Source organism: Mugil cephalus, chromosome 10 (assembly GCF_022458985.1).
Source record: "Mugil cephalus isolate CIBA_MC_2020 chromosome 10, CIBA_Mcephalus_1.1, whole genome shotgun sequence".
Lineage (NCBI taxonomy): Eukaryota > Metazoa > Chordata > Actinopteri > Mugiliformes > Mugilidae > Mugil > Mugil cephalus.
This window is the reverse complement of record NC_061779.1, coordinates 11379797-11392533: the sequence shown is the minus strand read 5'-3', so window position 1 is coordinate 11392533 and position 12737 is coordinate 11379797. Positions and strand designations below refer to the sequence as shown.

Here is a 12737-nt window from a genome sequence, read left to right as displayed (position 1 = left end):
GGAGGACCTATGCAGAGAGAGAAACACATATATGTGAATTATTCTGCTATGCACTGATGGCTGCTACGTGTGGTTGTATTGTGAGCCCATTTAGCTGTGGATGAAGCATTTGTCTCCAGTTCTCCTAATGGCGTTATTACAGCAGGCGGCTCGGCCCATTATTAATACTAAGTGACAGAGCCTCTCTCCTAAAGGTCTTAATATTGATCCCCACATATCCTCAGACTAGTCTTAATGACATTCCTCCATGTCTTCCTCTACAGTACCGTAATCAAGGCCAGACACAACACACATTTACAACCTCTGAGTCACCATAAAGAGAAACAAGTCTGCGCTGCGAATGAGACTTCAAGATTAAAGGAGGAAGGTTATTGGAATTGCTAACCCTAATGTTCCCCGTACGATCCTCATATCCCCGCTGCAGGTAAATGAATTCCTCATCTCGCCTCACCTCACACATCCGTGCTGATTAGATAAATACTGACGGACGCAAGTAGTGCGTGATTGCACTCTTCAGCTGAAGCCGTGCTCCTCGGGATCTGTCAGGAACAACAACCCTTTAAATGCATTTAAATGAAAAGTAATGAAAAAGTTTAAATGATGCATAAAGTTAAGTGAAAGTAATAGGGAGGAAGGAAATAAGGAAGGGATGTGAAGGAAGGAGCTTCCTATGGGTCTGGGGGGGGGCACAGGTCGATATAACCTGAGGGGTTAAAACCAGCATGGGTGTTGCTCCCACTCGATACAAAAATTAATAATCGCGGCTGAGAGAAGGCCACCTTCTGAGCACCGTAATGATTCTCCTCTCCAATGCATCACTTGGCTGCTATGGTCTGATAGTCTAATAAAGTCTGTCTGTAGTGATTAAGGGGCACTTCATGCTGCTAAATCCAAACTAAAATGAATTGAATTCAGCTCAACTACGCTGACCTGATTGCCCCTTTTCTTTTCTCCATTCCAACTACCAGAATGAACTATATGAACGAGAGTATAATACACACACTGCACATAAAAGCTGCGAGAAGGGGCCGTAACTCTCGTCCTAACAAGCCGAGTGGAAAATACTTCTCTTCAAAGCTGATGCATGGCGCTCTGACTCATCACTAGTGACTGACATTTTATTAAGGCTGTCACAATATATTATTATTATTATTATTATTATTATTATCAAAGAAACCCACAAGGTTACTTGAACACTGCCTTGTTTGTTATAATATAGATTTTTTATAGATTTTTTGATATTTATATTATTATTATTTATTATTATTATTATTATATTCTTTAGTCCACCTATATGTGCACTGTGTGCACTGTTTGTGATGTTGAATGTTGAATGTCTGTTGCTGTTAACAACGCAAATTTCCCCACTGTAGGATGAATAAAGGCATATCTTATCTTATCTTATCTTATCTTATCTTAAATGGTCAGTTGTAAAACATATTAACAAAATATGTTTGCAACACTATCATTACAGCATCGCGTGCAACACACCTGGCTGTTCTCACAATTACTTTATTAGATAAATAGAAGAATAGAATAGAGGAAGCAGTCCCATAAATAATAGACAGGGGCTGCTCTGTTTTCAGTCAGATAATTCAATTTAAGAACTAACCTTAAAAATAAAAAATAAAAAACTGAATTTTAAAAAAAAATGAAAGGACTGAATGACTGTTTCATCCAAGTTTTATTTGCAAGGTTTGAGATGCTCAAATAGATCTCTGCCTCCACAGCCTGTCACAATAGAGATTGTAATAGATTTCTGTCTGTGGCTGCAACAGCATTGAAAATGTGAATTTTATAGAAACTTATTTTTTTCCCCCCCCGACAGAAAGCCTGCCCCTGTAAATACAGTGCGAATACTTCTTCAGTGCAGCAAATTCCTGACAAAGACCCCTGACATCTCTGTGTGTTCTGTGGATTATTTAGCACCGTGGAGTTAAACTAGCTCACAACAGAGTGGTGGAATTGGTTTTAGCACTGTCCAAATGCACGCAGAAGTTTTTTTTCTTTTCTTATTTGTATTGGCTGCAACGTGCCACGTAATGAAACCCTAAAGGAGCTTTACACCAGGCTTCTCTAAGATCTTTATAATTGAACCCTCAAAGATGTGTTGTGTTCGCTCTCTGTGCAGCATGATGCGCACTCAATCATCTGCTGCACGTTCCTCTGAGCTCACCAAAAAAAATCTGAGTTCAAAGCGAGGCTCTATGAGGAGGATTCGAGACATCACAACTGTTCAGGAAAAACCAACCCCGGTCCGTCTTAAAAGCCTGCACTGCACCGACAGTGGTCTACCTGTGTTGCAGAAGCCAGAAGAAGTGAAATTAGTATTTCACTTACGTTTCATTATTATATTTAGTCGCCTGGGGGCCTTTCTGTGCGGAGTTGGCATGTTCTCAGCCTGCATTGGTATTCTCGGGGTGCTCCAGCTTCCTCCCACGGTACAAAGACATGTATGTTATGTGACTGTAAATCGGCCGCAGGTAGGTGTGCATGCGAGAGAGAATTTGTCTTTCTGTGTTAACCCTGTAATAGAGTGGCAATCAGTTCAAGGTGCATCACTCCTCTGGGAAGGGCTTCAGCCCCCCTGCGGCCCACTACTAAGCATAAGTGGTTATATATGGATAATGGTATATTTAACATATTCATCTTCTAGGGATACGATAATATGATATGAAGCTCAGTTGAGTCGGGAAGACTAAATAACTGATACGGGAGAATTTCAGCTTAACCATTCAGATTTTGCCACGATATCAATCAACCAATTACACCGATCAGCCACAACATTAAGGCCACTGACAGGTGAAGCGAGCACCTTGTGGCAACTCATTGTTCTGTTGGGAAACATTTGGACCCGAGTCCATCCGTGTGGATGTTACTTAGACACTACTTAGACCACCCACCTACACCAGACCAGGAAACCCCGCTCCATAGCCACTCCTTGATGGCAGCAGCCAATCCCCACAGCAGGAATTAAGCGTCACACAGGCACACACACACACTCAAAAACAAATATGGACCCAAAGACCCCCACTAACAACAATCTGTTGCCAGACACCACAGGACACTCTCTCCCATGTCCATGTCTCCAGTGAGTCACCGCTGTTTTGGAGACACAAGGTAGACCTGCACAGTAGTAGGAAGGTGGTCATAATGTTATGCCTGATCGGTGCATGTCATTGCTGTTAAGTTAAACATATTTCTGTTATGTTACAGTTCACTCAAAGTCTCGCCTGATTGAACTAGCAGCTGTCTACGTCTAAACCTGAGGAATTAGAGGACTTTGACGGGTTGGATGTTATACACACACACACACTCAGGATCTCACACAGGCCGAAGACACACTGTGAGTACAGTCGGGACATTTATTAAGTGTATAAACTGTCAAATAAATACTGTATCTCTCCATCTGAAGTGAACTCAAGGACCTCAAAGTTCCTGTGAGACCGAAGCAAATAAGAACTCCTTCTGATTAGACAGCTACTGTCCTCTACTGGCAGGAAGCATCAACTACAGTGATGAACTGATGCTCGCTCTTAACTGCAGCGCTTCATCACATCAGCCGAGATTTCTCCCACCCAGACAGGAAGCTTCCGGCTGCTGCAATGAACCCAATTAAGTCAGCGTTGGAATTTAGATCCATATTTAAACAGCGAAGCTCCTAAATCCCAATTCTTACACAAACTGACATTTTGACACTGAGCCATTATGTGAGAAACACTGACGATGTGAAATCTATGATCTCTTATTGATTGCAGTCAAAAACTGTAAAACAAAGGGTGACATTTATGTGAACCGATGCAGATGCGTAAGAGGATTTTGAACCACACGAGGAGTGATTGTGAAGGGGAGTTTTAATTGTTTCAGTTCCCTTCATGTTGCGTACATTCACTATATATATATATATATATATAAGGGTATATGTATATGCACTGGCTCCTATCCAAGATATTTAGCTCAGAAATGATGGTGAGTCACTTTACGAAGTCAGAAAATCACACAGTATTGTCGGTAGCCATCCACCGGTTTCGACGCTGCAGCTGGAACAGCTCCTGACGCCAGCTTTTATAATCCCCCTCATTCAGATCTGAAGCCCACAGCGAAGCTATCAGATTAGCGCTGCTGGCTAATCTACACAGTATGTCACTGAATGAAAACTATCCGCTGCCTTCCGCGCTGCCGTGCCTGACTGAATAAGATATGATTCAGCGAGAGTGGGAGGGTTGCCGTTGTTTCAGCACAGACCCGGCTCCCTGTCACGCTCGCAAAGTTTTTGTAAAAGCAGGAGGTGTCGTTCTGAAAGCAGACCTTGAGTCTTACACCGTGAAAACAGATGGAACCGAATGACTGTCGGTGCCAGGGAAGGCAGCGAGCATTTGTGACGAGTCAGATGTCCCAACTGCCTCCACCCCTGGAAGTGACGGCCAGTTGTGGCCCTGCACCAGCTACAGCAGGTTTGACTGAACCCACTGACCTGAGGCCGGGAAGAGAAAAAGACAGAAGCTTGTGTCCCTACATCCCAAAATCTATTTTAAAAGCTATATTTCAGTAGCAGTAACTATGGGATTTCACATACCAAACCGGTGAGACAGGTTTATAAAACTCACCTAACAGTTCATAAAAATCATACATTAAGGTGTTACTTCAGGGCTTCGGTGAATTTAATTATATATTATACACAATCAAAGCATTTTTAACATCAGATTCAGCACATGCAGAGTGGTATCCACATTTATTTAAATAGAGAACATACATGTCCTCACATGAGCAGTATGTGACATTATACACAGCAGAAGCACCACAACTTATATTACTTATTTCTAATGAGCACAAAGGTCAAGATGCTTAATTGGTAATTGGAGGAGTCCACTTACTTCTAAAAACCTTACGTATTCTTATATAACAGTCTGGCACTAATTCCTCAGTAATGACTGTTATAATGTTCAATTTACATTAACACAGATTCAGAAAGGTGGTTTCATCTGGATGATCATTTTATAGGATGTAGTTTGTGGTGCTGTTAAACTGGATTTTATTAAACACAAAAGTCTTTCTATTATTTGGCCGAGCCCGCTGACATAAATTGAGTTGTCAAAACAATAGAAACATGTGTCGGTGCACCCCAGTGTAATTTAATAGTTCTACAAATCGTAGCTTGCAAAATGAAAACACGGTTGAACCAACAGCCATCTCAGATATTTCAAACAAACAGCGTAACGTTTGAGAGTGTGGGTCTGTTGCATCAGATTTCACTCATTTTCACGTGTGCACCTAACGAACTGGCAGGCGAGTGCATGGTGCACGTGAATTTCACGGGTCTTTTTCCTGTGCATCATACAGCTCTAAACCCACCTTTCTTACTGTCGTTTCAACATTCGCTTTCTCCCGGTGTGCTTAATGATTTGGTCAATTGAGAACAGTGTTTAATGTAAAATGTAGGCTACATCCTAAATATGGAACAGACGACTTGATGGGATCATCACTTGGATGATTTTAATTTTTCTCCACCTCCAAAACAGAGAGTGAAGGAAACTGAATAACTCAAATGTGGCCGCCACAGAACACTAACATCAACAACAGACAGGTTTAGTGCTCTAAGTGATTGTATCTCATCATATACTGTTTGTGAAAACAGGTGATTCTGTGCTGAAATGCTGTACACGTTTTTCCATTGTTCTCATAATGAATATGTGCATGCATACACTTAAAGCACACACATTTGTTCTTACTTCCTTTCTTAGCACGAGACACACACTCGCTCTCTCTCGACACTCACATCATGAATAATCATAAAAATATGGTGTTTATCGCAGTCAGTGTTAAATATGTCCTCTTTTCTAAAATACGACCTCACAGGCCGTGTCGTGAAGTCACATCGCAGTGGTGATGCATCACTAAGAGGTTGGTGATGTTGGAGGCTCTAGAGAAAAACCTTTCTTTTGGCTCTTTTGAAATGACACATCTATTGCTGAGTCCAAATCTCTGATCACAGAGCATCACAACCAGTCGCCAACACCAAAATAACTGAATGCTTTTGGAAATTGAACTGAAACTCTGATCCTATTATAAGAGGAGGGCAGTGATATTTAAGCATAAATGGTTTGACTAAACCTCCTTTCACTAACGTCTTAGACAAACACACACACACACACAAATAATAATAATAAAAAACATTTCTATCCACATTTCACGAACACATGCTGCAGCTCAGTCCCAGATTGTCCCATGCAGTGTGTCCACAGTGCGGAGAATTACATTGACCTAATTCACTTAAATGGACCAGTTAGATGTTTGGTCATTGGCTGGCTGAGCTTGAGTTTGAGCTTCTGATCCGAGCTCCAGCAGCTTCTAGCCTCAATAAAATCCTCCTCCGCCTCTGACAGAACTCATCTCTCTGTGAGTTATTAATACCATCGGAGCAGACAGGATGTTATGCGCTGATTCTTCAAGCTTCTCATCAACAAATCGACACGGGAGCAGAAGAAGGTCGTCCGCTCCATCTGTCCCTCCACAATGTACCCACATTAGGAGGTTGTAGCGAGACACGGACACTCAGAAAACTTCAAAACTACCCCTGACCGCCTAAGTCTCATTGACATGAAATGTTAACTGGACACCAACTGAGCAACATGACTGCGGCTTTAATTTGTTTCACATAGACAGTAGGGAAAAAAAAAAAAAAAGACAACCAGGACAGTAGCTTTGACATTTATGCTTAGTGACCATTCGCTAAACAACGCCTCCAAACAGCAATTATTCAGACTGAGCTTAGCAACCACAGCTAGTCATGGGAGGCCTGCCAAGCTCTGGATTTCTCCAAATACTGAAGCGCTGTACATGCAGTATGCAAAATCTCAAGAGTTTGGAAGGCTCAAGAGTTTTTTTTTTTTTTTTTAAAGCCCTCCCAAAACAAAACGTGTCTCTATCTGCTGTAAATTGTTTTGTGGAGTTCTGTCTGTCTATACATCGATCAGGCACTACATTAAACCACTGACAGGAGAATGACGCACCCAGACACAGATACAAAAACGGGATTAGGAACAACTCAAGGAAACACGAAGAACAGCACAAGGTGTTGACCTTTCATCCAAATTCACTAGATCCCAAACTGATCAAGTATCTGCAGGATATATTGGACAAGCCTGATCCACAGAGGTCCCTCATCACAACTTAAGGACCCCCACTATCAACACAAGTTGCCAGACATCACAGGACACCCTCAGAAGACCCACGTCCATTTTCTGATGAGTTACAACTATTTTGGAGGCACAGTATGAGGAAGGTTATGCCTAACCGATGTATATTAATAACCTTTGAAAACAAGCCTACTGGAAACATTTGCAGGTTTTTCTTAGCTACACTTAATACAATCTGTAGCAATTCCCTCTGCAGCAAACTAAAAACCTGTTGTTCCGAGAGGTCACATAAAGAGGTTTTAGTTGTCGGCTGAACTCCACTCAACAGTATCACTGGTAAAAAGCGAGTTCCTGGCCCGCCCCGCGTACAGTACCCTGTAGGCGGGAGCTGCAGCGTAGTCTGTGCTCCACGTAGGTGTTAAAGGGCGTGTTAACATTTTGAATTCGTGTTATGTTCCCCTCCGAAAGCGGCGCGCGTATTGTTCTCATAACCCCGACTGGATGAAACAACCTGAGGTTCTTCCACCTCCGCGCTCGTCTCCTGAGAGACAAGCAAACCCAACATAGAGAGCAAATTACATTTCTCAGCCAGACGTGACATGTTTGTGGCTTCATGTCTGTGTTTCTTATCCGGAGTTGAGCAATGTCGTGCGGGGAAAATCACATTTATAAACTGTAAATCGCAGCAACATTAGTTGTGGAGTCAGCCTCGGATCATGGGCCTGCTGTATTCTGAATTGATATACAGTACTGTGCAAAGGATTCCAGCAGGTTTGGAAATATGCTGTAAACTTAGAATGCTTTCAAACTTTGTTAATGTGTTAATGGTTTATTTCCAGTTAACAAAATACAGAAAATGAACAGAAAAGAAATCTAAATTAAATCGATATTTGGTGTGACCACCCTTTGTCTTCAAGACAGCATCAAGTCTTCTAGATACACTTGCACACAGTTTTTGAAGGAACTCGGGTGATAGGTTGTTCCAAACATCTTTGAGAAATAACCACGGATCTTATGTGGATGTAAGTTTCCTCAAATCCCGTCTCTTCATGTAATCCCAGACACACTCGATGATGTTAAGATCAGGGCTCTGTGGGGGCATCACTTCCAGGACTTCTTGTTCTTCTTCACTTTTTACTGACGTTGGCTGTATGTTTGGGGTCTTTGTCCTGCCGCAGAATAAATTTCGGGCCAATCTCAAATGTCAAATTTTGACTCAGCCCAGAGCACCTGCTGCCATTTTTCTGCACCTCCATTCCTAGGTTTCATTTCATAGTTAAGTCTCTTGGCCTTGTTTCCATGAAGACCACTTCATATTTCTCTTGACAGTAGATGGGTGTACCTGGGTCCCACTAGTTTCTGCCAGTTCTGGTGGCTCTGCTGGACACTGATTTCAAGGAGAAATAAGCTTGATGTGTTCATCTGCGGCACTAAGTGTCCTTGGTGCATCTACAATTACTCAACGTTGCTTGTTCCTTTGTGCGTTTTCAAAAGAACTTGGACAGCATGTCTTGAAACACCAGCCTGCTTTGAAATATTTGTCTGGAAGAGACCTTGCTGACCTCGTCTGCACAACCATAGTGTGTCTTGTTGCTATGCTCAGTCTTGCCATTGTGTATTTACTTGTGAAATGAAACTGTCTTCCACAACTTCACCTTGGTAGCAGAGCTTAGCTGCTCCTCACCCAGTTTTTGAAGCCTCTTACACAGTTTCTGGTTCAGTTAATTCACTGTGTTTCTACCGACATGTGACAATGATGAGCGTTAGCACCTGTTTGATGTAATTGGTTGAATTGGTTTGATGTAATCTTGCAAATTCCCTCACTTTTTGTTAGTGTATCTATAAGGATTGATGCTGGTTTGAAGGCAAAAGGTAGTACCACCAGTACTGATGTGACTTAGATTGTTCTATTATTCACTCACTTGGTATTTTCCTACTTGATAAAAATAAGCAATCATTATTTATATATAGATATGTATTTGAAAAGCATTCTTAGTTTACAGTATCTTTTTACATCTGCCACAGAACTGTAGCTGACAATATTATTTACATTTCTGAATTTGCTGAGCCAAGTTTAGACAACTAAAAGGTTGGATACATATTTATTTTATAAATACCAATAGAAATAGTAAAGTTGATCCAATCAGAGAAAAACTAACCGATTCAAAGAGGATTGTCTCATTTTACCACAACTGTCTTGTGAATTCATAGTTGGCAGAACAAAGACACGGCCTAATTACACGAACAAGACCTTTGATAATAAAATTATTCCATTTGTTTAATGAAGAATCTGTCAGAGATTATCTGGAAAAGGAGAAAGAAAATTTCAAGATGGAATATGTCTGTTCCGCCAAGTGTCTTCTCCTCACACCTTCACCGTACTCTCCTCTTAAAACTCCACCTCTCTTTCTCACTTTGTCACAACACACACACTTCTTCACACTTCTCTCCTCACCATACTGTTCTAACACCTCTCTGCGGTTATGATCTTCATGGCACTTCAATAGATCCGCCTGACTGAGCCGAGCAGCCGTTTGCACTTCACTCACGCTCGCCGCTGATGAGGAGATGGAACGCGGCCCGAGAGATCCCTATCAGATAATTACATACATGGGAACATGGATGAAGCCAATATTTCATTTAAAAGAAGATCTGTAATTACAAGTTTTTCTTCACATCTCGACAATGTTATTATTATTAAAGCTGCAGCAACAACCCTTTAAATAGAGAGTCGGCATTCATCTTTAAAGCAGCTAAACTGTGTGACACGGTCCTGGAAAATATCCAAAAGTTGTCGAGTATTAAAATGTTTCGGATTAGTTTGTTGTTGTTGTTGTTTTTTTTGCGTTGTTATGCTGCCATTAGTTGAGATACATTTGCGGCGCATTCATTTACAAGACGGAGAACCGAGACCCTTGAAGCACTTAGACACACACACAGCAGGGGAATAAATAACAGCCCTCCTGGGATGTGCACTCAAACTATGTTTCCTTCCGGGCAACGCTACTATCGCATTTAAATCATTCCTATATGAAACAAAAACAGTGTGCCACCTGTCACCTATAGATTTAATTGCTAGTCATGCGGAAACACATGTCTGGGGAGTATTATAAGGTGAGATGATTCATCCTCGCAACCACTCACACCTGCAAGCGGCGACGCACAAGAGAACTTGCCAATACAGGACTTGTGAAAACGATACCTTCTTTGTTCGTGGCTCCGTCTATAAACTTTCCGAGATTTGGGCCGAAGATGAAGCGGCACCACGAATAAACGGGTTTGTTCCAGTAATGTGAGAGTGACGGCGCCATATTTTGAAAGCAGCGCTCAGTCCCACGCATTTGGATGGTGAAAAACATGAAAGGTGAAGCATGAGAGGGCGAGGTCACGACATCAGGCCTCGCCGTCGGTCGCTGTGCTCCTTCAGGGACGTTAACAGGGGGGTTTCTACAATCGCAGCAGACTGAAAATAGCCTGGCATGATGTGTAAGCGAGCGCGTGCTTGCATGGGCGGCCAAGACAGGACGTCCGAGCGCTTGGCTTCTGAGCCGAGCGGCTGCTTCTGGACGATTCCTCAGCGGGCCGCGAGTGTGTCAGCGTGCACGCCACAAAATACGCTCCACTCTCTACTGGATGGAAGTCAAATAGTAATGTGACAGGAAGCAGGGGAGAAAGGGGGAGAGGAGGGAGTCGTGAAGAAAGGAGAAAAGAAAAACATATAGCAGAGGAGACAACAAGCTGTGCACAAACAGCACAGTGCTCAAGGACGTTGTGAGCGAAGCCCACGTTTGTCTGGAGAGTGGTGAGTTGGAGAGCTACAGTACACACACAGACTCATGTTTAAATGGATAAGAGGCAAGGTGGGAGGGAGAGAACAGACATGTCTGTTAAGCACATATTAGCATTTAACCCCTCACACATCACAAAGGCTGTGCTCTTACTCTGTCAGCAGCTTTAAACCAGTGATCAATCACATTGACGCAACCCATGGAAACACAGAGATTGAGAGGGAGCTGTCAGGCGTGGTCGTGCGAAGGCAAATCCTCTGCGAGCAAACTCTGCAATGTCCAACCACGACGACAAACTGGTTGGATTTTTCTCGCTTCGCTCATGTCCCAGAAACAAACCACCGCTGTACAAGGCGTATTTCATGGCTGAGGACACAGCCTTTTACAACCACTTATCGGGACTTGAACTCAGGGTGCGAGTCTAACTATCTCCTCCACTTCCACCCAATGTTCTAGCTGCGTGGAGACACTTTGTGCTTTTACGCCGGCTGACAGAAGCAGGTCACTCAGTCAACTCTGTTGTCATAAATCCACTACTGCGCCCGGAAACACCAACAACAAGCCTCCTGCTGCACATTAGGCCACAATAATCATACTAAATGATGCACCAGATGACAGCAACAACACACACACACTCCACCTCCACCGCCTCATGACTGCGAGAGACCTGCACAAAACATGCCCCTGTGCATGAGGTACAGGGTTCAGGTTTTCATCAGCAGTCTGAGTGTGTTTCACAGTGAAGCTTGTCTGTCTGTCGCTCGGCAGCAAAGAGAGAGAAAAAAAAAAAAAAAAAAAAAACATTGGATCCACAGCGCAGGCCCGTTTGGTGAAAAACGAGACCTGTCCTCGGCCAAAATAACGAGAAAACCGCAGGCTGTGGCATCACGCCGAAGCGGACACACCCCCTCCTGGCCGTGGCATCGAACCAGCGACACTGTGATAAACAAACGGCGGCTCTAATCATTACAGCTGCTGATCCTGGTGGACTGAGCCCATCACTGCGCCTCGTAATCACATTTCCCCCAACAAACAGGCCTTTGTTGGTCCACCTAAACACGTCGCTTCTCTCTTTGGCTGCACAAATGACATCTTAATCAAACCCGCCACACTCACACACACGCACACACACACACACGCATACACATATTAAACGCACTCCTCTCCGCCTCTCAAATCCGGCGGTGCGCTCCTGGACCCCCGTCTCACGTTTTAGCTCACCTTGCTTGACACATTTGAAGCGGACCGGGTCTTTGCAGTGTTTAATCACCGCCAGCACGTCCCGGGTGGTGAGCCCGGCTACTGGCATGTCGTTGACCTCCAGCAGCAGCTCATCCTGGGCCAGTTTGCCGCTCTGGATCAGCCCCTTCCCCTGCTTCACCTCGCCGAAATAGGGGAACTGGCCGTTCTCCGCGCCCCCCTTCAGCTCGAACCCCAGCTCCCCTTCTTTCCCCCGGGTTATCACAGCTTCGTGGACTTTGTTGGTCCAGTGGTTTTTCTTCTTGAGGCTCTTCGACATGTTTAGGGCGAGTTGATCACCGCGGGCTAGCCCATACAAAAAGCCTCCTACCGTCTCATCCCTGCCTTTGTGCGACCGGCTGCAGCTTCACGCCGCTCGTGGCTCCATCATCACCGGTGCACGCTCGGCGCAGTGTCCGCTCGGCGAGACGCGCGGTCGGGCAGAGAGCTGCAGTACAGCGCGGCGGCGGCTGAAATAATTATTACCCTGTCAGACACACAGACGCAAGAGACAGATCCTCTCGGATGACCCGGATGTGAAGCCTGAAGGAGGGGAGAGATGAATGGTTCTGGT

General features: G+C 43.8%; 1 protein-coding gene across 11 annotated transcripts in view; it reads right to left on the bottom strand.

The window, feature by feature from the left end:
• LOC125015447 (membrane-associated guanylate kinase, WW and PDZ domain-containing protein 2-like) overlaps positions 1 to 12737 on the bottom strand; it is a 76481-nt gene extending 63744 nt beyond the window's left edge. For 3 of the 11 annotated variants that reach the window (XM_047597329.1, XM_047597334.1, XM_047597335.1), the window contains exon 1: positions 12146 to 12734. In XM_047597329.1, the coding sequence (XP_047453285.1) occupies positions 12146 to 12443 (298 nt within the window). In that variant the 5' untranslated portion in view covers positions 12444 to 12734. Of the gene's footprint in view, positions 1 to 10338; positions 10463 to 12145 lie in introns of those variants that run through there. The other 8 variants (XM_047597323.1, XM_047597322.1, XM_047597321.1 and 5 more) reach the window with 5 other exon arrangements.